At 37.5% G+C, this 24,852-nt stretch overlaps 11 protein-coding genes across 11 annotated transcripts; 9 read left to right on the forward strand and 2 right to left on the reverse strand.

Moving 5' to 3' along the window:
* Nucleotides 1-1,218: 1,218 nt before the first annotated feature.
* C9374_008541 (uncharacterized protein) lies at nucleotides 1,219-4,134 on the forward strand (the record flags this gene model as incomplete). The annotated part of the gene is made up of 5 exons (XM_044698629.1): nucleotides 1,219-1,533; nucleotides 1,831-2,238; nucleotides 2,301-3,417; nucleotides 3,502-3,992; nucleotides 4,066-4,134. The coding sequence occupies 5 exons, from the start codon at nucleotides 1,219-1,221 to the stop codon at nucleotides 4,132-4,134; spliced, it is 2,400 nt and encodes a 799-aa protein (XP_044545660.1).
* Nucleotides 4,135-5,143: 1,009 nt separating this feature from the next.
* Nucleotides 5,144-6,493, forward strand: C9374_008542 (uncharacterized protein; the record flags this gene model as incomplete). Its single annotated transcript, XM_044698630.1, has 1 exon — nucleotides 5,144-6,493. One exon carries the CDS (start codon nucleotides 5,144-5,146, stop codon nucleotides 6,491-6,493), a length of 1,350 nt encoding a protein of 449 aa, XP_044545661.1.
* A 577-nt stretch (nucleotides 6,494-7,070) lies between these two features.
* Nucleotides 7,071-8,579, forward strand: C9374_008543 (uncharacterized protein; the record flags this gene model as incomplete). The annotated part of the gene is made up of 1 exon (XM_044698631.1): nucleotides 7,071-8,579. The coding sequence occupies one exon, from the start codon at nucleotides 7,071-7,073 to the stop codon at nucleotides 8,577-8,579; it is 1,509 nt and encodes a 502-aa protein (XP_044545662.1).
* A 141-nt stretch (nucleotides 8,580-8,720) lies between these two features.
* Nucleotides 8,721-12,027, reverse strand: C9374_008544 (uncharacterized protein; the record flags this gene model as incomplete). The annotated part of the gene is made up of 2 exons (XM_044698632.1): nucleotides 8,721-9,670; nucleotides 9,846-12,027. The coding sequence occupies 2 exons, from the start codon at nucleotides 12,025-12,027 to the stop codon at nucleotides 8,721-8,723; spliced, it is 3,132 nt and encodes a 1,043-aa protein (XP_044545663.1).
* A 659-nt stretch (nucleotides 12,028-12,686) lies between these two features.
* C9374_008545 (uncharacterized protein) lies at nucleotides 12,687-13,547 on the forward strand (the record flags this gene model as incomplete). The annotated part of the gene is made up of 1 exon (XM_044698633.1): nucleotides 12,687-13,547. One exon carries the CDS (start codon nucleotides 12,687-12,689, stop codon nucleotides 13,545-13,547), a length of 861 nt encoding a protein of 286 aa, XP_044545664.1.
* A 122-nt stretch (nucleotides 13,548-13,669) lies between these two features.
* On the forward strand, nucleotides 13,670-15,526 carry C9374_008546 (uncharacterized protein; the record flags this gene model as incomplete). The annotated part of the gene is made up of 4 exons (XM_044698634.1): nucleotides 13,670-14,028; nucleotides 14,079-14,441; nucleotides 14,672-15,319; nucleotides 15,382-15,526. The coding sequence occupies 4 exons, from the start codon at nucleotides 13,670-13,672 to the stop codon at nucleotides 15,524-15,526; spliced, it is 1,515 nt and encodes a 504-aa protein (XP_044545665.1).
* A 993-nt stretch (nucleotides 15,527-16,519) lies between these two features.
* C9374_008547 (uncharacterized protein) lies at nucleotides 16,520-17,494 on the forward strand (the record flags this gene model as incomplete). Its single annotated transcript, XM_044698635.1, has 1 exon — nucleotides 16,520-17,494. One exon carries the CDS (start codon nucleotides 16,520-16,522, stop codon nucleotides 17,492-17,494), a length of 975 nt encoding a protein of 324 aa, XP_044545666.1.
* A 393-nt stretch (nucleotides 17,495-17,887) lies between these two features.
* On the forward strand, nucleotides 17,888-19,368 carry C9374_008548 (uncharacterized protein; the record flags this gene model as incomplete). Its single annotated transcript, XM_044698636.1, has 3 exons — nucleotides 17,888-18,204; nucleotides 18,326-18,620; nucleotides 18,778-19,368. The coding sequence occupies 3 exons, from the start codon at nucleotides 17,888-17,890 to the stop codon at nucleotides 19,366-19,368; spliced, it is 1,203 nt and encodes a 400-aa protein (XP_044545667.1).
* Nucleotides 19,369-20,016: 648 nt separating this feature from the next.
* On the forward strand, nucleotides 20,017-20,433 carry C9374_008549 (uncharacterized protein; the record flags this gene model as incomplete). The annotated part of the gene is made up of 1 exon (XM_044698637.1): nucleotides 20,017-20,433. One exon carries the CDS (start codon nucleotides 20,017-20,019, stop codon nucleotides 20,431-20,433), a length of 417 nt encoding a protein of 138 aa, XP_044545668.1.
* Nucleotides 20,434-20,751: 318 nt separating this feature from the next.
* Nucleotides 20,752-22,329, forward strand: C9374_008550 (uncharacterized protein; the record flags this gene model as incomplete). The annotated part of the gene is made up of 1 exon (XM_044698639.1): nucleotides 20,752-22,329. The coding sequence occupies one exon, from the start codon at nucleotides 20,752-20,754 to the stop codon at nucleotides 22,327-22,329; it is 1,578 nt and encodes a 525-aa protein (XP_044545669.1).
* A 675-nt stretch (nucleotides 22,330-23,004) lies between these two features.
* C9374_008551 (uncharacterized protein) lies at nucleotides 23,005-24,821 on the reverse strand (the record flags this gene model as incomplete). Its single annotated transcript, XM_044698640.1, has 2 exons — nucleotides 23,005-23,488; nucleotides 23,566-24,821. 2 exons carry the CDS (start codon nucleotides 24,819-24,821, stop codon nucleotides 23,005-23,007), a joined length of 1,740 nt encoding a protein of 579 aa, XP_044545670.1.
* Nucleotides 24,822-24,852: the final 31 nt, after the last annotated feature.

The following is a 24,852-nucleotide window of genomic DNA, read 5'->3' on the forward strand; positions in this document are numbered from 1 at the left end:
CTTATTTTAATATTTATTTATTTTACATTAATGTGACATTGTCACCACCTTTGATACTTGGTTTATTTATGATAATGTGAGTTGATCACAATCCATCTCTTTCTCATCATTTCCTTCTTGCTTCCTTGCGTTTCTCTAATTTTCTCCTTTTTTTCCGCTGAGCGGTTTTTGGAGTTTTTTAACTTCTACACCCCTTTTCAAATACTCTGCTCAACAAAGTCTAATGACAAAATATGCAGAAAATCTCTCAAACACCAATCCTTTTCAAAGGATGTTTGGTGAGTTACAAACCCCTTAGTCCAGCCTGCCCAAAAAATCCACATTTCCGAAACGCTCTGGAAATTACTAGCCGGATGCAATCAAATTATTAGCAACGAGAGCAACAGAAATCTTCAGCCCGTCAGAGGCAAATTCAAAATATTCCATGCACATGGTTACTCAAGAATATGGATTGGAAAATGATTCAATATTTGGAAATACCAATTGGAGAGCTTTCAACATGAATGTACAATCTAAAATCAACCGAATGGATGCCCAACGTAGTGCCTTCTTATTGACGGCTTCTAGCACAATTTCTTCATCATTGCTGAATTTAGTGGCATAATTCAAGGCCCAATGGATGGCAGCCAAAACTACTTTGTTGCAGCCCAGCCAAAATTGTCGGAGGGTTCTCCGACAAGTACTTTTTAACACTTTTTGAATGAAACTTTCAAAACAAAAAAATGAAGATGTAGGAAACTGAGTTTACTACACCATGGTCTCTTCTTTTCTCGTTGTTATTATTCAAAATATTGAGCAATGTACAACAATAGCGAACGAGGTGATATTTTTCGAAAATTTTTGGCCAAACCGGAGTGGCGATTCAGCCCGTAGCAACTACGTGTCTAGAATTTACTTCTTTCAGCTCTGCAACAAGTTCTTCTCATTTCTCAGTGTAACATTTCTGTCTTCTTGTTGGTAACAAGTACAATTAAAAATGCTACAATCCGTGGCAGTTGTCAGTTTCTTGTTGCTTGGGTGCCTCATTGACTTGATCACTTTTCACAACACGGCCCAACTCTATTTCAATCATCTACTCCGAAACCACCATCACACGACTTTATTTGTGAACGGCCAATCCCTCCCTCCTCCCATCCATTCACTCATCATGGACTCGTCGATCAACTCTACCAATTTTCTCTTCTTTTATATTGACGCTCGGAGCAATGCATCCATCCAATGTGGAGACACTCCTCAAAATCCATGTCAACATTTTTCAAATATCATTTCAAATCTCTACTCGGAAATGAACGTCAGCACACTTTACATGTTGCTAAAGGAATTTATTCGAGTGACACTGATTGTATGGTGGCATTTCCATCTGGACGATTTGAAACTATTGTTGTGGAAGGAAATGATGCAATTGTGGATTGTTCCAATAGTAAGGCATCTTTTTGGATGGATCTGAGTGAAAAGAAATATCCTTCAGAATTTATCGTTCGAAATTTGGAGTTGAATGTTGACATGTCGTTGTTGAATGCACACTTTATGAATGTCTGTTAAGAAATGTGGCCATTAGAGATACAAGAGTCACAGTCGTGGATAGTGTGATTCAAAACAATCAATGGAGTTTTCGTTCTCAAAAGACAATCATTCGTTCAAAAATCATCAATAGTCAATTTAAACATTCTTCGAGTTTGGAGATACAAGATTGGACAGTTACAGATTCAATATTAGAAAATGTCATGTTTGACTCGAGTTGGATTTCTGATTCAGAATATCAACCCATCAGTGCTCACTTTTCCATCACGAATACCACTATTATTCATTCAAATTTTACAATATTCACAGGTCACACTTAACAACTCCAAGTTTGTGTCAAGCTTTTCCAAAATTGCCTCTTCAAATGTTGTGGAAATTCATGGATGCACCTTTACTGAACATTCGTTTTTAATGTCAGGAGGAGTTTTCTCATTGATCATTTCTTCATCCAAGTTTGAAAACATTTCAAAGAAGGAAAATATGGTTAGAGTCGTTGGAGGACAAAGTCTACGCATTGAAAAGTGCACATTTTCAAGATCAGAGGCGAGATCAGTTTCAGTGAACAGTATTTCAGCTGTGATTATTGAACATTCAATATTTTCACACACGGGAGGAATTTTTATTGATTTTCAAGACATTTCATCGAACGCAAAATTATTAATTTCCGATTCCACATTTACCAACAATACATCTGTGAACAATGGAGGTGCATTGTCAGTAGCTTTTGCAAATCTAGTTGTTTTTAGACGCTGTCAATTTACTTTCAACTCTGCAACAAGCAATGGTGGAGCATTATCCAAGCACAACATTTAATGCTCTACACATCAGAGTTTTCAAATAATACGGCAACGAATGGTGGAGCTATCTATTTATTGAAACCAGAAAATGATTTAATTGTGCCAAATTATAGCTTTGGTTATACCTCATTTCAAGAAAATACAGCCCATATTCATGGTGGAGCTCTTTACATGGGAACAGAACACTCTCATGTAGATGCTCATCACTTTTCTTGTACCTCAAATATTGCAAGGTATAGTGGAGGTTGTCTCTATTCCTTAAAATTCTTGGAAAATTGGGAAAGAGACTCTTCTTTCTTAAATAATATGGCTCTCGGTTATGGAAACTCGTATGGATATCCTCTGAAAAACTTGTCCTTCTCGAGTACAGTTGAATTTAATGATGGAAAGAAAGTATCGAGTGATGGATCGACTATTCCTGTCATGTCTGTTTATCCTGGAGAGAGAATAATGTCACTCTCATTGAGTAATATTCAAAACTTTGATGGAACTCGTGTGAAATTCCTGCGTACTCCTCTTTCAATTCGGTATGATGAAAGCATGACAAAAATTGAGTACCTAACCTCATCAAGGAACACAAGCAAAGTCGAAAGTATTTCAGTGAAACTTCCAAGTGACACTTTACCAAGTGTGACAATTTTAGCACATCTTCAGATTGATTCACGCAATGAAATACCTTTTCGAATCAAGATTTTGCCATGCCCGCCTAATTTTCATCTTGAAAACAGATATTCCATAGACGGATATATTTGTGTTGAAGATATTCCATTGCATGTCATTATTCCTGTCGTGGCCGTTGTCACATTAATTACTTTTAGCAGGAATATTGTCCTTGGCTTACACATGTCACAAGGTCATTCAAAAATTGAAAACATTGGAAAGAAAGCAACGGTATGTGTTAACAGTCAACATTACATGTCTTTTCTACAAAGTGCTGAAAAACAATTGGAGACTAATTTTATAAGAATGAAAACCTATTTTGAAGCAAGTTACTCGACCTCTCTGTTAAAGAATGATTTTCTTGAACGACGATCGGACGAAGAAACCAAATATTTGATTCCAGTCGAAGATTTGAAAATTATTAAGAAAATTGGTGAAGGTATGTTCATTTCACAAATTTAGAAATATATATTGAAATGATGTTTACATAAAAACTTGCTGTTTCTATTATTCAAACAACCAGGAGCTAATGGAAGTGTGTTTCGAGCCAATTGGAACGGCACTGAAGTTGCAGTAAAAGCTCTCAAATCAGATGTGACTTCTGAGGAATCGGCCGAATTTCAGAAAGAAGCAGCATTGTTGAGCACTCTTCGTCATCCAAATATTGTCAATTTTTATGGAATTAGCATTTCAGACTCTACCAAGTGTATGGTTGTGGAATATTTACCTATGGGAAGTTTGGATCGTCTAATTTATAATTGTAAACTTGGTAATCAAGTGTTGACGTTTTCACACAAGTTGGAAATTTTATTAGGGGTTGCCAAAGGAATGGCTTATATGCATTCATTGAAACCAAATCCAATTCTTCACAGAGATTTGAAACCAGCAAATATTTTGTTATGTGGAATGGATCATCATTTGATGAGTAAGGTCTGTGATTTTGGATTGTCAACTGTCATGGGCTGTTCCAATACAGCAACGACAAATATTGGAACATTTTTTTACATGGCCAATGTAAGTGAAATTCCATTTTCACACTATTTTACAAATCGATTTGCAATCATTATGTGGGAATTATTTTTTGAAGTGTTGGAGTTGTAATCCTGAATTGAGACCTGATTTTATTCAAATTATTGAGAGTTTGTCTTTGGTTTGAACGTTTTAAGCTCTGAATGGAACATCCAAACATTGAAGTGTGCATTCTGTAGAATTTGCAATGTGAAGCACTTTTCAAACTCAACCGACGCCATTTAATTCCATTTTCAACATGCGATCTTTTTAGACATGACTCAATTTATGAACAATGGAGACTTGCATTTAAAAAAGAGCATCATTGTATACTGTCCATTTGCCTGTGGTTGAGGTCTTGTAAAGCGATGACAAGGGCGATCAATTAGTATGATGATTTGTCATTTAATTGTTGACAGAATTTGAACAGTCGTGATGAGAAACATTATTGTACACAAAATATTTACATGTACAGTTAGCTGACATGCATAGTTTGATGTAAGTTTCAGCTCAATTCTACTTTCATTTTGGATGACAGATGTTGAAACTTTTATCCTAATATCCTGTCTACAAGATTCTCAAATTACCGCTAATTCTTCACACAAACAAGTCCATCTTTTGGCTTTATATGGAAGTACTTTCTTGAGGTATTTAGCTCATGCAAAGCTGTTCTTGTAGACCAAAATACGTATTTGAACCACAATGTCGTATTGTATGAATTAGGGGCCCATCCAGATTTCGTCAATGTTTGGATCGAAAAACATCAAATGGGAAGCCACGGCAGACGTTTCGTCGAAATTATTAGGCCGCAATCACAACGCCATTTTCGCTGCAGGTGTCAGAAGCTGTCAAATGCCATCCTTAAACGACAAGCACATGTGCAAACGGACATGCATTCTCGAAAAGGACAACAACTCCTGCACTCACAACCACACAAGACATCTCTGTTCAGAACATTACTTTCACCCTCTAGACACCACCACAAATTGCATCTCAACAAAAACAAAACAACGCCATCTCCTTCACGGTTGTTGATTGACTTTCAAACTCAACAAACACTCACAGAGACGAACCTTTCATACAAAGCGCCATTACTCTAATACCACCTAAACGTCATCAATCTTTCTTCGTGATCATTCATTACCATAGTTCTCTTGATGACGAACACAACCTCCTCTGTCATTCCAATTACCAATCAAGAGAACAGCAATCCAAGCAACAAATTCCACCATTATTCCTCACCTCGACCCAACATGTATGCATCTTTGACTCGATTCGGTGCATCTTCCCAGAATGTAAATCTCTCGAGTCATAGAAGAGAGGTCCTGCAAGAACCTACTACGGAATACCAACAAGAACAACCATTGATCCATGGAGCTCGTCCATACAAGATACCCATACGAGAGGAGTTTTCCTCACAGCCATACAATGAGTATTCATCTCCATCGGGTTGTACCGAGCATCATTCCTTCTACTCAACAAGTGTCATGTATCCAAGTTCAGGTTATGAAAGTCATCATGATGACAGAATACGGATGAGCAACAACGGAACATTGAATTATCCTAAATGCCAACAACAACAACAGGTATCGATTCATCCTCAGGAGGTGCTTGATGATGGAAAGAGATATCATCCCTATAATTCAGCTGAGTTGAACAGGACCCAAGAATACAATCCAACTCTCCATCGATCAGCCTCCTCATCCGCAAGAGCAAAATCAACAAGTCCATCATTGGGGAACGACATCCAACAAGCTGCAACCACAACCACCAGCAACACTCACCATCTTCCACCCTCTAAAATTGCAAAGAAGTCTTCCTCTTCCAAAAAGAAGGTCATTAAGAGAAAGTATCAATACAAACATTTGCTGGCAGCCGAGGCCAATAAGAATGGTAATTCCAACAACAAGTCATCATCCAACAATAATGGTGCCAGCAATCTTACGCCCAATACTCAGTACGTGTATGGTTTTGGATTGTGGGAGGGTGGATCCACCACACCTACAGCAACCACAACAACTTCATCCATTCAAAATCATCATGAACCCAATGTCCCTACTTTCCATATCAATCACTCAACCACCTGCTCTTCTCATCTCAAACAACAACGAGCTCAACGAAGAGCTGTTTCTTCCATCACCAAACACGAAATGCTCCAAGTGCTCCATCTGACTCAACAAAAGGCTTCTCAAATTCTCGGATGTTCTCTCTCAACCGTTAAGAGAAGATTCTACGAATTGAAAGATGAAATTGGATTGAACAAGTGGCCCCAAGACTATTTAGAATTGATGCATTTGGAGGTGTTTCAAAAGATTTACCCCATGTCCTTACATTTTATTTTGAATCATTCTTCGGAGGAAGAAGAAGAAAGGACAGTAAAGGAAAATGAAACTGTCCAGATGGCATCTTGCTCAAGTTCAGGCATGTCTACAGTCTCTTCGTCGAGGTCAACTCCCGTTCATGAGGAAGAATCAATGATGGCAACAAGTCTTTCGTGTAGAGTCTGACAATTTTCACAAGAACAAATTAACTGTACCTTCTCTTTATTAAAGCCAACCCGTGTAGCTTCATCTCAATTTCATTTGACAAAAACAAGGCGACTCAATTTGGACCTCAAAAGAGTGTGCCCTTCATTTTTATCTGGACTCTTGTCAAGTGCCAATTTAGCAGTCACTGAGCATAAGGGATGAACTGCGTCGATGGTCGAGTTCATTTGCGATCACTGCGATGTTAAAAGCGTCGCTCCTGTACTGTAACACTTCGTGTATTCAAAACATTTCAATTCCATTAACACTTGATCACAATCCATGGGGAAAATAACCTTTGAGAACACCAGAAACCCATCAACGATGCTCATAAAACCTTAACATGAGCTTCAAAGTTTTCACCCTCTCAATTAATGATTCGATGCCTTTGCTACTAACAAGTCTCTTTTCACAAATACAGATCCACCCGTCACACATCACATCAAGTGACACGACCTGCACTTCACACGCAGCAAATAAAAACCCACTTGTTTCGCTGTCATCATCCGTAAAAAAATTCAACAATAACACCAGTTATCATTTTATAATTCACACAACAATGATTTCCACCACTTCATCAAACTCCAAGTGGTTGGTGGCCTTGTTGTTGGTTGCCTTGTTCTCTGTGTGCACCTTTGCCATGGCTCAAGCAACCACTCAAACCGCCGCAACCGAAGCTGTAAAAGCAGTCCCAACCGTTAAACCAACTACGGTCGTGATCAAGAAAAAGCCTGTACTCGTGGCTAAACCAAAGAAGAGAAGAACCATTCGAAGACTCAAACGACGTGTTGCTAGAAAACTTAAAAGATGCCGTAAATTGGCAAAGAGAGCCAAGAAGTTGGCTGCTCGTGCTGCAAAGAAGGCTAAACTCGCTTCATTGAAGGCCAAAGTTGCTGCTGCTAAAAAGACCAAGAAGTCTCGCAAGGTTGCCAAGAGAGCTGCCAGAAAAGCAAGAAAGGTTGCCAAGAGAGCAAGACGTGCTGCTAAGAAGGCCCGTCGTTGTGCCAAGAGAGCTTCCCGTAAATACGGAAAGAAGGCAACTAGAAAGTTGAGAAGAAGAGCTAGAAAGGCTGCCAAGAGAGCAAAGAAGGCTGCTAGAAAGGCAAAGAAGGCCAAGAAGAGCACAAAGAAGGCTAGAAAGGCAGTCAAGAGAGCAGTCAAGAAGGCTGTTAGAAAGGCTGTTGCTGCTGTTAAGAGAGCAAGAAAACTCCTTCCAAAGAGAAAGAGAGTTGTTGTTGTCAAGAAGAGAAGATCTTGCAGAAAACTCAGAATTGCTTTGAAGAGATTGAGAAGAGCATTGAAGAAGAGAAGAGCTGTCAGAAGAGCAAGAAAGATTGCTAGAAAGATCAGAAGACAAAAGAGAAGAGCTGCTAGAAAACTCAGAAGAGCTTTGAAGAGAGCTAGAAGAGCCTCCACCAAGAAGGCCAAGAGAGCTGCTAAGAGACTCGCAAGAAGACTCAGAAAGGCTCTCAGAAGACTTGCAAAGAAGGCCAAGAAGGCAATCAGAAGAGCAAAGAAGCAAGCTAAAAAGGCAAGAAAGGTTGCTAGAAAGGCCAAGAAGATTGCTAGAAGAGTTAAGAGACACAGAAGAACTTGCAGAAGAGCTAGAAAGCCAAGAAGAGTTGTCAGAAGAAAGATTAAGCGTGCTTTGAAGAAGAGAGCCAAGAGATGCAAGAGAGCAAGACGTGCTGCCAAGAAGGCTGCTAGAAGAGTCAGAAAGCTCGCCAAGAAGGTCAGAAGACACCTCAGAAGAGTTGCTGCCAGAAAGACCAAGAAGGGTAAGCGTGCTGCTAGAAGAGCTTTGAAGAGAGCAAGACGTGCATTGAAGAGAGCTAGAAAGGCTGCCAAGAAGGCTGCTAAGAGAGCAAGAAAGGCCTGCAGAAGATACAAGAGAAAGGTTAGAAGAGCAAGAAAGATCTGCAGAAAAATCTCCAAGGCTAAGCGTGCCAAGAGAGCAAGAAAGATCAGAAAGATTAGACGTGCTTTGAAGAAGTTGAGAAGAAACAAGAAGAAGAAGGCTATCAAAAGAAAGCTCGTCTTCAGATTGAAGAAGTTGTACAAGTGTTAAAAACTTCTTTATCCCAACTCCGATAAACTGCTAACTGTGTAATTTAAATACATGTGTGTGGTTTATTTGTTCAATTTGTGTTTGTTGTTTTGAACTGTTCACCAAAAATTGCATTTAGCAGGATAACCTTTTTCACACAATTCAATTTTCTTCTTCAAAAACATCATCCTCCAATTGCTTCCATAAATCGTCATCTGCAAAGGTAATCTGAGAAGAAGAGGAGCTCTTTCTCTTCTTTTTCGTGGGTTCTTCTTGGTCTGCTTCCTGGGAGTTGTCAGTACCTCCACAACTGCCATCTCTCACTCGAACGTGACACACTTCAACATTGGCTCCAGCTTTGGCAAGCAAATCGATCCAAATAATTTGTTTCTCGCTAAGCTTGTCGTTAGGACCCTTAATTTCGCTCAGTAAATGTTCATGAGAGGCATTTGTTGTGTTGACATCACTCTTTTTCCAACAAACGAGGTCTGGAAAACCACTTCTGTTCTCTTTCATGTCCTCAGCAAGAGATTGAAGTATGGTACATATCACCTTAATTGGAAAGCATTCACAAATACTAATGAGGCATGTTAATTTTTGCGAAGGTTTTTCAGCAATGTCTATTGATTCAGAAGCTTGTGCTTCTTTTTGTGAAGTGACAGCTGTCTCTTGCTTGTTTTCAACAACATGATCCACATTCTCATCCAATACCTCGACAATTTCGTCATCATTTTCATGAGTCATGATCGTTGCATCTTCATCTGATAGCGTTGGATCCATATCCTTCCAATTACAACTAATTGCATTCGTTCCATAATTTTCATTCCAACAATTTGTCACTTTTTCAATCAAATACGTAGAACCAAGTTGTTCAATTTCTTCAAGTCGTTTCTTGAACTTGTCTCTTCTTCTCAAATAGAATGCATCAGTCATGAAATCAAGAGGACAAGATTGATACTTGTTTTGAAACACATAGGGTATGGATGAATCGAAAATAATATCCCACATCACTAACATGAATAACATGGCCCAAATAGAACCTTCACTATGAATACCTTCCATGGCATGTTTCATTTGGTAATGTTCCAGAGCAAATTGTTCCACACTCACCACTATTGTGAAAATTATTTCAATAATTCATTTCAAATATAAAAATTTGCAATGTGTTGTCCATGAAATGATAGATTTTTTGACCATCAATCATTCAATAATGGAATTGTTAGTGTTGTCCATCGCATACATCATCATCATCATTTAAAATGTAAAATACATGTAATTCATACTTGCCTGTTTCTTGATCCAAATGGGATATAAAGTGATTCCTCTTTTCTCCCTTTTTTCTACTTTCTAATTTCTTGACTTTTCCTTGAATGTATATTAACTTGGGAGGTTTCACATTGGTTGAAATAAAAGTTGAGATGAGACTGGAATCGTCAAGAGTTGAATATTTCTTGGGATCTGATTTTTGAAGTTTCTTACAAATTCTCAAATATCGTTTTTCAAGTGTACATCTCTTATTGGGAGGTAATCGAATGGATCCAAAAAATTCACAGCTGTTATTATCAGATAATGCAATTTTGCATGTTTCATATGCCTTTTCATAACAGTCCACAGTTTTTTGATGTTCATAATCGAGAGCAATACGATTGTAGAACTCTCCACGCTTACCTACCATAAACGGAGATTTCAGAATGGCATTCAAGTGTGAAATTGCAAGTTCGTATTGCTTGTGTTTTTCTAATAGTTTCGTACAGTAATGCAATATTCGAGCGTAGACATAGCCACATCTAAATCTCATGAGGTAATAATCCATATGTAGTGTGTTCGATGAAGAATCATTTGAATACTTCTTTCGAATTAATTCTGTGTCTTCTTCGAGTCTTTGACAAATATCTTTGGAAAATTCGACAAGTTTTTCCAATAGACCATCCTCATTGGCTTTCTGAATGGACTCTAAACGAGTTTCAATTTCGATAATTAGAAGATCTTGAGTATTTTGAACGTCACCACTCGATGGGTTTGCGTACGAGCTTTTAGTGCTTTCTGTGGATGGAGAGTCGAGAGAGTCAGCCCATGTGTTTGCAATTTCAAACGCTTCTTCATATCGTAAGAGGTCTTCTCTTGTTTCGAATAGGCTCTTTTGTTCTTGGACTTCATATTTTGGAAAAATAGTAATTTTCTTTTGTTCCAATATCATGATGGAGGCATTATCAGAGTTTTGTGATATAAAATAGAGATGGTGAATTCGTTTGAAAATTTTAGAAACATTCTTGTGGATCCTATAATACACGGGAGCAATATCCTTATTAGTACTTGAGGCTTTGTGGATTAATTTTAGTACATCTTGTGTACGTAAAAGTGTGGAGCTATTGGGTGAGGAGTTTGAAGATGATGTCATATTCTTCTCCTTGTCTTCGTCTTTACACTTGTCGTTCGCTGTAACTGTCTGTTTTTTGAAAAATCCACTCAGTTTTGATTGTTTTCCACTGCCTCCAGAATCTTTCAAATCAACAAGAGATTCAGGTCGTGTGATAATTTGTTTGATTAGATCAGATTTTGGAGACTCTTTGGATGATCTCTTTGAGAGTTGCTTCTTCACTACATTGCTTATATTTTTCTTGTCCAGTATGGATTTGAGTTGCTTGTTAGTGAACTCTCTCAATAATTCTTGAATTTCATCCATGGTCCAGTTATTAGAAAAGTTCTTACTGGAAGAGCTGCTTTCATTGTTGTTTTCCTTGTTTACATGAAGGCACTCAAAAAGTTCAGATTTTACGAGATGTTCGAGAGCATCTTTGATGTTCTCGCAGCACACAATTTGCATATTGGCTTCGTCACTATTCACCCACGAGGACATGATATCTTCCTTTTCTTTTTCAATTTCTCTACGGTATTTTTCTAGCTCAGTGATTGTGAAATATTTTTGTTTTCTATTAAACAAACGAATAAATAATCGTTGTGACGCTTTGCATTGATTTTTAAAGGCCTCAATAATTTTCTGCTCTTCCTCAATAAATAAATGTCCATCTCTTTTCGTGACTGTTTCTAAAATCTCCAAGAAATGGTACAAATAATAGCTTCTTACTCGATCCTCTTCAAGTTGTTCTTGTTGTTGTGAAAATTGTTGTGAATTGGATTGTTGAGATTCAACTCCACTTCGATCGGAATATAAAGATTGAGAGTTTTCCTCCAAGTCGACAGAGTCCAACGATTGCCTCGTCTCCATCATGGATGACAACTGGCTATTGACCGAGATGCTTGATGCCATTTCTTCGTCTATCGTTTCCATACTGAGACTACTCATACTGCTCGTAGATAATCGATGAGAGCGTTTATCGGAATAAGTACTTTTGGCATTCAATAGCTCATCATCACTGTCAATAATCAGTGCCTCTTCCAAAGAGTTTCCTTTCACCTTTTTAAACTCCTCTTCTTCCAAACTATCAGTGTACAAGCTTGGAGGCTTCATCTCACCCGATAAGCTTCTCTTCTTACCTTGTTGTTGAAAGAACGAAAGAATGGTCGCATTTGATTTCGGAGAGGCTTCTCTCGGTGAAGATGATGATTTTGAATTTTTGCTAGAGCTTGGTGTTGTACTCTTTTTCTATTCCGATGATTATTTTGTTTCTCCAATGATGATGATACTGATGATGATGAAGATGATGAATTTCGTTTCTTCTTGTGATTACTGGAAGTGTTTTTGCCTGCACTGGTATTTTATTCATTTTTTTTTGTCCACTCTTCTCTTTCCCCTTCAACCTTTATGTTTATTGAAAGATCACATGAATAATAAAGTTGATTAATGCAGTCGTTCATCAACTTTCATTATAAAATCACAACCGGGGAAATTGAACGAACTCGAAAAAAAAAAATTGTTCTCTCAGAAAGCCTTTCATCATCATTGGTATCACGGAATAGGCTTGATTTTCTCGCTCTCTCTCTCTGTAATTTAAAAACGTTGTGATTTTATCATTGGAATCATTTGTGGATCCACTACTATTTATTTTCATTCATTTGGATCCAAAGAGATCATTCCGCTAAGCGGTTTTGATAGTATCTGTTATTCATCATCTTCGAGAGCAAAGAACCCGTTGCTGTTTGCAAATTCTAATTTTCATTAAAATAGTGATGGTCCGATTTACAAATTTCAAATCCTCTCCACAACCCAAAGAATCTCACAAATATGAGATGAGTGGAGTTTTGTGTAAAATGGGAGAGGTCAACAAGTCATGGAAGGAACGATTTTTCATATTGGAAGATGATAAATTATTTTACTACAAGAATAATGAAGCAACAAAAGCAATTGCATACATTCCATTGAATGATGCCTATGTACGAGTGTCGCCAGAATTTTATCCCAAGTTGGCTTGTTTTGAAATTGTGACTGCACAGAGAATTTATAAATTGCAAGCAGCAAATTTTGAATTGATGAAAACGTGGATTCACCATTGTCAAACATTTAGCAAGATTAGTATGGAAAATGAATTGATACGGCAAGCTGACATTCAGATATGTGCTACTGAAGCTGCTTATTCAAAAAAGTTATTGGAAGAGTTGCATTTCGAACCCATGCCTTTGGACAATTTTTATTTTGTTTGCAAATATGAGGATGATGATAATGATCTCTTAGAGGGTGTCACGACGACTCCATTGGAAGTAGAAAACTCGAAAGAATCCAACATTACCAATGCCACAAGAACTAGACATAGATCTGCAGCCATGAATTTATCCTTTAGCAGTCAATTGTCACACTTGATAAATTCAGAATCCTCATCATCATTGAATGCAAGTAGCAGTGTCATAATATCCAATGATGAACAAGAATTCGTAGAAGACATGTTACCTAGTACTCCACAAAACAAAGCCAATGTTTCCATCAACTCCACTTCACCCTCCTCTGATTATTCTGTCCCTCCCACATCCTCACTCATGCAGTCATCCTCTCTTCTTTTATCTTCCTCACTCATTGAGGGCAAAATCAAGAATTAATACAGCGAATTGATTGGCAGTAACTGTCTCACTTGATGAAAATTAATATTTGTTTAGCGTGCAAGCTACAAGTTCACACTTCACCCTCTGTCATGAAATTTTCACGATCCATAACACAAAAAATGTCTTCACAACAAGAAACGACACTATCACTCTCCTCCAACGGATCGTACCAACATCGTCAGCACGAGGAGGACCAACCACATTCATCATTCACTAATTTTCAAATTCTAGGAAAATCCTTTCAACACTTGGATCATCTCTCTCTTCTACAACAACCCATTCGACAAGTTTCCATCGGGTTCGGTCACGTCATGATTCTCTGTGAGAATGGAAAACTGTATTGTTTTGGTAGAAATGATTGTGGACAATTGAATTTAAGCATTGAAAGTAATCCTTCCAATAGTAACATTTATGGAGACACATTGGATATTATGAAGTTACGCCATTGTTTGGGACCAACCACCACCACTCGTGTCCGGTTCCTACGAACGCAAATTCATTGACTTGTTCCATGTTGATAAAATCTAGTGTTGAAAATAACACTGGAAATAACACTGGAAATAACAATGACAATACACTTCCTTCTCTATCGATTCGATCGGTTCATTGTGGAGCTCTACATACCATGATTTTATGTGAAAATAATATCATTTATGCGTGTGGAAGTAATTCGAATGGACAAATAAGTATGCCTGCACAAGTAGCACTTGCTTGTGGATCGGAGATTGAAAAATTTACTCGAGTGGATTTGAGTTCGTGTCCATTATTGCAAATGCCTTTTTCGTCCATGAATGCAACAACAACACCCATGAATCGAATTAAGAAATTGCATTGTCGTTTTTCACATAGTGGGATTTTGAGTGAAAATGGAGAGTTGTATTGTTGTGGAAGGTATGTGTAACAATCTGCATGTTGAGAATTTTTCATATCGATGGATTGGCATTTGACATGGATGACATGAAACTTTTTTTCAAAATTCAATACTATCGATTGGCATTTGACGTGGGAATGCATGAACCTTTAATAATTTTAATTCAACATTCATAATGAATGTTGAACTTTGTGACATTCCTTATCATATACATAATTATTTTGCACTTGTCGATCATTTCCTCTTCCAGAAATTACGACTTGGAATTAGGAATTCCCAAAGAAGACAAAGTATTGAAATTCACCCAAGTGTTGAACATTCCCAAAATGAAACATTTTGATTTTGCTTGGAAATACATGGTTGCCATCAGTGTTGACAATGTCATTTATTCCTCAAAATATGGAATTTTAAAAACCGTGCGAGATGAAAATGGAAATGAATTTTTTTGTCGATACGAAAAGAGTACTCCCAATTCCTTTGGAGATATCATCAAACTAGAATGTGGCAATGAACACACCATGTTTCTCAATTCAAGACATGAATTGTATGGATTTGGATATTCAGTCGATGGTCAAATTGGTGTCAATAGTGTTGTCAAGGAAGTTATTCGAATTGCTTTGAATCAACTCAAATACGATGTCATCCATGATTTTACATGTGCCTATAATCAGTCGTGTATTATCACAAAGAAGGGCTATCTGTATGTGTCTGGCTTGTGGGATTTTACGGGTCTTTCTGCAAACCATGATGACGAGGATCCTGAAGCGAACCAAGTGATTCTGAACTATCAGAAACAGAAACCACCAGTGAATGTCTTTCAATTTACAAAATTACCAATTCCCAAGAAACGCTTCAATTCGATTTCTATGGGAAATGAAATTGCATTTCTATTTCATAGGTAGGTTATACATTTTCAGAGAATGAGAAAAATTCAAAGAATTTCTCCACATGACGACCAAGATATGACAATGAGTACGAATATGAAAAACAGTTGAAATCCAAACTATTCTATCAATTGAAACATTACAATAGCATCACGAATCATAGCAACAGTGAAGAACATCCTCATTCGTTGTTTGATATTGTCATGATCACACACGTGTGAACTCGTTACCTTCTAACATTTGAGCATCTGTAAACGCTACAAGTCTTGTACAATTTCACACAAAAGAAGAAATGCATTTTCGCGTAATATCATAACCAATCGCATTACACACAAGTACTGAATTTCCATGTTTGCTTTGAACGTGCGCACGACCTGCGACAATGAGAGACATCAATTTTGATGTTTTCCAATCACCTTCGTGTGAGATGCTTAAAATCATCATGCAACTACGCTGTGACAAGTCAATTGAAGATTATTCTGTGTAACGTCGTCGACAAGAAGGTTTCATGATCTAATACCCATCACAAACGACTTGTCTTTTGTGAACAATAAAGACGTTCCAAACATGCATCTCACCCGTTCAGGTTTTATCACGATCAATCTCCGGTTTGTGCTCAAATTTCAAAAATGGTAAACTGGTCAATCAAGAATAAAGCCATCAAAAAGAGTATGAAACCGACCAAACGCCACACTCTTTGACACGAGTTTCAACTGTCGATGGGTGTTGGTCCACCCATTCAAATAATTGTTGAGCCTCCAAACAAGAAAAATCCTTCATTAAGAACTACCCACACACTGCTTTCCGATAGGCAAACATAGCTCCAGCTTTGTGACGCGGTGTCGTACTATCTAAATTCTTCCACTCAACATTTAAATGACGCACAACAACTCAATTATCGAATATTCTTTGAATCATTTCCACTCAAAGAGAATGCCTAAAGACCATAGCATTGAGACCAATCATGATTTTTCTTCATCTCTCTATTCGTCGACGACCACGTCATTACTTTCAGGTCCAACAACAGCATCAAACACAATTCAGACAACGATAGAAGTGCCATCACTCAACCCAGAAACAATCCCATCCAACTCTAAAACGACGACGACCGATCTCTCAGCTGCAGCAATCATTCTCCTAAATCTGGTTCAAAATCTGTCGTTAGAGGTGTCAGGGCGTCCATCATACCAAAGCCACAACATGCTAACAAGCCAATGCGATTCATTCATGTCAGTGCCAACATGTGTGTAAGGAAGCACAAAAAGTCATCATCGAAAAAGACCTCTCCAGTGACAAATCTTGCCATGACAGCCCCATCAATTTTGAAAGCCTATGCCAATCATTACACTTCAACAAACTCACAACTCTCTGAAGAGCAACAAAATGAACAGGAGCACAGCATGCAGCTTCGCAATTCAATGTATGACACTTCCCAATACAACCATGAACATACACTACTCAATCATGACACAATGTACCATAACAACAACAGCAACAGCAACAACCACTCAAATTCGACAATAACTTCATCTCATCCAAACCATGAGTTGCATCATGTGTTGGACGTGACGAATCCTCACAACACCCACGCCATGTCGAACAAAATGGTTCGTGCAGGCTCCTCTTCATCCATAAATGCATGTAACGACCGAGTTGGTGCATGCAAAGGTGATGATCATGGTACCCTACAACAGCCACTCACAACAAATAGAAGAGGGTCAATCGCGTCATCGACATCAACTGCTTCAAATGCATGTATGGAATGTACGAGCACGAACCAACTCGTCCCATCGTCACCGCATGCATCCTCCAACAACATGATGATCAAGAATGGTCGAGTTTGTTCTCCATCCACCTTGTTGCATTCAAGTAACAACAACCATGCATGCACTTCACAAATTCGCTTTGTCATGGAAGACAACTTTGCCAACACAGCACCTCCAAAAAAGCGTAACATTCTCACAAAACATCAAATCATACGAGTGTTGCATTTGTCTCAAGCTCAAGCTTGTAAGATTTTGGGATGTAGCATCTCTACCTTAAAACGAAGATTTGGAGAGCTGAAACATGAGCTGGGCATGGAAAAGTGGCCAAGCTATTTTGATGATGTTCGACATTTACCTGTTTTTCCTCAACTCTATCCCATGTCTTTAAGTTACATTTTGAATGAAGAGAATGTGAGTCCTTAATGTTCCAACAGTTTGTCGTAATATGAAATTTGAGTTCCTTTTTAAATTAAGCTATACTTACTGTTTGTGATTCAATAGCTGTACAAACATGAGTACCGTTTAAGATTTTCTTAAGCTTAAGGCATGACTAAAAAACAGGTAACATGAACATCATTGTTTGTTAGACGCAGCACGCTCCTATCGGATCATACTAAACAGCCCTATCAAACATCATCAAACTCGGACAGCATGGATTTCCCACACGAAAAATTCGCTCTTAGGAATGGATACATTTGGATCATCATCATTAAAAAATTGGTGCATGCGAATTTTTCAGCGCGTTTTCAACCTTGATTGACCGTTGTTCATTTTTTTTGAAAAAAATTCTTCAAAAAATTAGAAACACCATTCAAGATGGACGCAGCAAAACCAAACTGCAATTGCAACAAGCCTGCCCAAGTGAGCACAGTGAAGAAAGATGGTCCAAATCATGGTCGATTATTTGCTACCTGTACGACTCGGGATTGTAAATATTTTGAGTGGTTGGATGGAAACAAGAAGATGACTCCAACTTCTTCTTCGTCATCATCAAATAATTTCAATTTTGGATTAAATTCATCATCATCGGGAAAAGTTTCATCATTCTCCGATCAAAATGATGGTAGCAAATCAACAATTCCGAAATGCCAGCACAATCAAGATGCAATGCTTTTGAGAGTAAAGAAGGTAAGGTTAAATATTAATTTGTGCTCTAATTCCACGCTTTTCACAATTAATTTCTCATTAAATTGGATGAATCTTTTCTTTCGATCAAATGAATCAACCACAATTAAATTGAACATATCCAGGAAGGCCCAACCAAGGACGATTATTTTGGACTTGTGCCAACTCACAATCTGACAAGTGTTCCTTCTTTTCATGGTTTTCTGGAAAAGAGGAAGACTTTGAACACTTGATTGGTGTGAAACCAACAACTTTAACCACGAAAGAGACATCATTCGAAGTGACTGAATCAGAAAAAAAGAGAAAACTTAAAGATGAGACCAACCAAGAGGATCATTCTGACGATGACACTCCAGAACCATCATCAGTTGCAGTGGAGGAGCCACAACGTAAGAAAATGAAAGAGACATCAGCTGATGTTGTCGTCAGTAGTAGCACCAGTACTATTCAATCATCTTCCTCGTTGTCATCCGATCCAAACACACCCTTAATTGAATATTTATTGGACTCATCTTGGAAATCAAACTGGAAAACGAATTTTCCAAACCCTATTTCCAAAAATTGGAAAAACTGTGAATAAGCATTACAAGGAAAAACCCAAGCAGATATTTCCAAAGAAGGAGGAGATTTTCTCTGCACTGAATGCTTGTTCGTTTGACAATGTCAAGGTTGTAATTTTAGGTCAAGATCCCTATCCTCAATGGTATGCCCATGGAATGTCTTTCTCTGTGAAAAAAGGCATTACAACACCCAAGTCCTTACAAAATATTTATGCCGAGTTGGAACAAGATGAGAATTTAACACCCAGGTTCACACAACCAAATCATGGCTACTTGATGGGATGGGCACAACAAGGAGTGCTACTCTTAAATGCAGTGTTAACAGTCGAGAGTGGAAAATCCAATGAACACAAAGGTATTGGATGGGAACAATTCACAGATGCCATCATCAACAAGCTCAAAGAAAAGAAAAATATTGTTTACTTGCTATGGGGAAAAGACGCACAAGAAAAGGGATCAAAAATCGACCGAAAGAATAACTTGGTCATTCAAACTTCCCATCCTTCTCCATTTTCTGCTAATAAGGGATTTCTTGGATCGAAATGCTTCTCCAAATGCAATGAATATTTAACAAACAATGGGCTCACAACAATTAATTGGAACAAGTTATAATCCTAAATGATCCTCCCGTTTAATTAGGATCACGTTAATGAGAAACAAGTGAGTATGACGCTCATAATTGTAACCTGTTTTTTATGGTGATTGATATGCCATAAATCAACTTAAAAGTAATGGATAACATTTGATTTCGGTACAATGGAGTGACAAGCAACAACTTTACTGCACTTCTCGACACTTCATCATTTAGCCTATCGAGAAGAGATATGTATGCATGTCGATACGTGATGGCCAATTCAAGAACTTTTCCATCCAATGGGAAATTATGTTGAAAACAGAAGGTCATGACAACTCTATCACTTGAAAAGTGCGAGATCAGAAACACTTATTATTGATCCTCATTTCAAAATGTAATTTTTTATGCCAAATCTCGACACCTGACATTCCGCAAATTCTAGTTGCCCATTTGTGCTATCCAATACATCAAGAAACATCTCTTTTATCCTCATCTCTTGAAATGCACATCAAAACCACGCCTTTAAAGGTGATGATATGAGCACACATGGAGCACCAAGCTATCAAATTGCAGTTGAGAACTTCTTTAAAGGACATGGTGTGTATATCATACAGAGTTTGATGTCTCTCAATTGTTCATGCCACACATAGTCCATGAACTAATCAAACAAAAAACAACCATAACCAATGACTACTACCACCACAACCGCCAATGACAATATCAACAGCAACACTACCTCGTCCCCGCTATCCTATACATCCCTGAACACTCGAGTGCCAAATGTCAACAAAAAATCAAAAACCCTCATTCAAGGGATTTCCAAACAACGATTCCTAGCTCTCAAACCACGCCCTTCACAACATGCTTCCATCACCTTTATACAAAATCAATACGAAGAAGGTATTGGTATCACATGTGTCAATTTCCAACACAAAAACGCAGCCAAACACATTTCCAAACATGACATGATCAAAGTATTGCATCTCTCTCAAATACAAGCTTGTAAAATTCTCAATTGTTCCATGTCCACTCTGAAACGAAAGTTTTATCAAATGAAAACAGAATTGGGATGGACAAGTGGCCTCAATATTTTCAAGACGTGAGACATTTACCAATTTTCAAACAAATGTATCCCATGTCTTTGAATTTTATATTGAATCATGATGAACAGGAGACTAGCACGAATCATGAAAGGAACAACAACGAAGGCACGATCAGGAGTGAGAATGATAACATCACGAGTCAAGAAGGGAGGACAGAACATCCTCATTGGATCCAGTAAGGCAGAAAATTAATGGATTACAAAAATTCTTTTCTTCACAGGCAATAAAGTCAAATAGGACTCGTCTCATTCCCTGTTTTAATAATGTATTTAATATCCACTCGTTACTGGAAATTAGGGGAATAGAATTACAAAAAAAATGAAACGAGGAAAATGTACAGAGAATTTGAGAAATCTTTATGATGATCGCACGAATGATCATGAGATTGTTTCGGATTTACCATCACACCACATTGGTCATAAAAAGACAAAACTTGATTCGGAAGAACAAAAACAACAACAACCATTACCTCCAGAGAAAAATTGTGGTCTTCTCTCTTTACTCTCCAGAGATGAGATTGGAATAGTTTTAGAATTTCTGTTTCCGGGTCAGATACTCATGATAAGCCTTTGTTCCAAATGGTGTTATTCATGGATTTGTTCGGTGGTTAAGGAAAAATTCTCCAAGTATGCTATTCAAGGTCCTACTATGGAGATGAACTCTATTGAGGATGATTCGGATTCAGGAGAGAGTAGTAGTAGTAGCAGTAGTAGTAGTAGTATGAATGATGAGGATGAGGATGATCAAATTTCGGGTTGGGCACTTACGCGAGCAGTGAGAGGTGCCAAACGTCTTTTCATCACACTTGAAAACATCAACCTCGTGAGACAAGTTGTGAATGAAATTGCGGAGCGTGATGGTTCTCTATGTGAATTATCGAAAAGATTTGAGTTTGGTAGCGTTTGCAATTCAACCAAGATTTATGAAATTTTGAATATTCGCAAAGCATGTCATGAGAACTCGACAAAGGTTGTTAAAACAATGGTGTGGAAAATGAACAATGATTTGGAGAAGAATAGTTCTGACCATGATACTTCATTTAAGGAAATTGAAACAAAATCAGTTCCTATTGGTTTTGGGCTGAAAGAATTATCATTCCAAAACGTGGAACTCAGAAGAGAGCATCTGTTTAGAATCTTGACAAAATGTTGTGAAATTGAAAAATTAGATTTGTGCATTTCAGAGCCTCAAAGTCGACGTGGAAAGCCACCCCGCATCGAGGAAGAAGAAGATGAATTTTTTAATAAGCAAGAGGGTCATATATTTATTCCAGTATTTGAGACCCTTAAATCTTTGACATTGAATGCACCATATTACTACGATGAAGCTGAAAAATTTATGTTTGACATTTTAACAATTTGCCCACGCTTGGAAGAGTTGTATTACACTGTTAATAGTGACATTTATAACTCGTTTATTATCCAGCTTGCAAAATTGTGCCCTAACCTCAAGAAAATCCAAATTTTATGCAACGATGACTGTTCATCAGAACTACAGGTCACAGACGAGGGTTTATATGAATTTTTGAAGCTATTACCCCAACTTGAATATGTGTCGTTTCATCCTTGCAGTAACATTCGAGGTGAGATTTTTAAAAAAATTGGCGAGTTTTCACAATTGAAATATTTTAATATCACTCGAGGTTCGTATGACCAACCAGTACCCCTAGAAAAGGATATTCATTTTGGAGGTGGAACTCTTTCCAAACTTGAATGCATTGATTTTGGAAGCAAGGAATACTCCTTCAACACAAGTGAGGAATTTGACAAATTTGTTACCACTCTCCGATCTGTGGCTCCTCATTTGAAATATTTGGGAGATCTTTTGGATATTGACGTGAGCATGGATGATAAGAAAAAAGTAGTCAACTCTTTTCCGATACTCTTACTGATTTAGATGTAGGCTTTACGGTAAACCATTTAGCACCAATTCTGCCTAAAAATCTTACTTCCTTGCGCATGAAGATTAATGATGAATTTGTGAGCCAAAATGTGCTAAATCAATTACAGCCCAATCACAGCCTTAAAAAGCTGAGCATTACTGTTGGTCGACAAATTTCACCAGAAATCATTGTGGCAATTATTGAAAAATTGGCTGTGGATATTTATCCATGTGTGACACATCTCGAATTTTACTCAACAACAAAGCAAAAAAAAGTTTCAACCAATCCGCATGGCGAGATCTTGGATACTGTTTTAAGCAATATCAAAATTTGGCCAAATTTGTGTTTTTGGATGGGGAGGTATTGTCGATGAACAGAATTTTAGCCGTTCGACCAAGGCTTAGATTTTACTCTATGTGGGACAATGATTTGAATTTTGACGACAATGTTTCCTTGTTCTATTATCAATGGTTGGTCCTTGATCAACCCTTTGAGGAATGGTGACTTTCCAAGTATTTGTTTTAGAGGCGATAATTATCAAGATGTTACAATATTATTTGGAAATGTTTCAAATAATTTATTAAAATACAATCTCATCCTCTTGTTTTACAATTAATGTTCTTCTTGTTGAATATTATTATTTGATAATACTCTTAAAGAGTTCAAATAATTCTTTTCAAAGGATTGAATCAGATGTGAGTACGACTTTTCCATCTCCTTTTGAAATGCTTACTCTCTTCATAGGGATTGTCAATGGTCGAGAGTCGAGGATTATATTCAGTCTCTGGTTGTGTCAAATTTGATGATACGTTTGGACCAAGTTTCACTCCTTCACGCACCTCATTCTGATATTCATCAAATAATTCATATTCTTGAATGAGTCTCTCACGTAACTTGTCTTCTCGTGTCAACGTTGAGGCCAATGTAAATTCATCTTCTGTGAACACATTGAGAGAAGAATAAATGGAATAAATTTCAAACAAATCAGTCCAATCGTCTCGTTCTTCTTTTGTTTTAACCAATCCCACAAGAATTAAAGGTTCCATCACGTACAAGTAATCTCCTTGTTCGACTCGAATTTCAAACAAATAATATTGATTTTTGTAATATCGAACTTGACGTTTTTGTTGTTTCAAAATGACAGTATCAAAACTTCTTTCTGTGGGAATGATACTATAAGTGACATTTTGATTCCATGAAAAGGTGTGTTTCACAGGAGAGTCTTTGGTCGATTTTTCAAATATCGTCACCACTTCATTCTTGCATGACATGAATCGTTCGACAAAAATGTCATTTGGTTGAAAGATTCTTCCATGATGGTTGAAAAATTTAAATCTCCACTACTACTACCTCCACCACCACTCGAATAATGTGAACTATTTGAACCACTACTTGAACTATTATTTCCCACCAAATTCTGACCAGAATTCAATGGAGAAGCATACGACAAAGAGGATGTCTTTTTTGGTTTGATTTCCTTTTTAAAAAAATACACACTTCCTTCCTTTTCAAATAAATGTTGAGCTTGGAATGTTTGTGACTTGTCTTGAAACCATTGATTGAAATTGGATTTTTGACGAGATTCTAAATCGAGTTGATAATTGTTGGCTCGTTGTTGTTGAGAAGTGTTCGAGGACGAGTTATTATTTGATGTGGAATTTTGTGAAGATTTTTGAAGTGTGGTCGAATGTTGATCGAGAGCGTCGATGGCAGAATCTCTAAAAAATTCATCGGATTCAGTTCCTGAATTAAATAATCGATTGGTTTTCGATCGATTCGAATGTGAGGATGTGACACTTGATTTTCCATCCGTGTTGGAAAGATTCAATCCAAATATTTTCGAAATAAAAGTAGTGAGCTTTCGAGATTTTCCAAAACTGGATCGTTTCGAAAGATGATCTTGATCGTTATTGAAATTGGAATCTTCATTTGGAAAGGATGGAGAAGAAGAAGTAATCACAGGAGAAGAGGAGTTGGTGTCATTGCCACCTGTCATCATGACATGTTGTTGATGATATACTTCTTCCCATGTGGAAAATTCAGACATGACGCTATGTTCAGCATGACTTTCAGAATTTTGTAATGAAGAAGAAACGGATGAGGAAAGAATGGGTGAATTTCCAAAAACCGAAGCTCCATGATGATGTGTAGAAAGAGAATTTTCCAAATGATTTGAATTGACATTTGACACATGTTGTGAATGTTGTGGTAATAATAATGGAGAAATTAGAGGAGAGGCTTTGAGAAGAGTTTTTTTACGTTTTCCTCCAGAACTCGAGTTGGTGGATTGATTTTCATTGCTTGTTTGAGAAGATTTTTCTTGAATGAGTGAATTGACACGTGACAGACCCGAGTTGGCAGGAGGAGAATTTCTTGGATAACTACTCGAAGGAGATCGATTCAATGGAATGGGAGAAGACCTATTGTTTGTTGAAATTGTTGTTGAAATTGAATCGGATGATGATTCGGTATTATTTTCAGACGAGGGAGTTGGAGGTGTGAACATTTTTTTTGTTTGGAATTGAAAGTTGATGATT

Source organism: Naegleria lovaniensis, assembly GCF_003324165.1.
Source record: "Naegleria lovaniensis strain ATCC 30569 chromosome Unknown tig036, whole genome shotgun sequence".
Lineage (NCBI taxonomy): Eukaryota > Heterolobosea > Eutetramitea > Acrasida > Naegleriidae > Naegleria > Naegleria lovaniensis.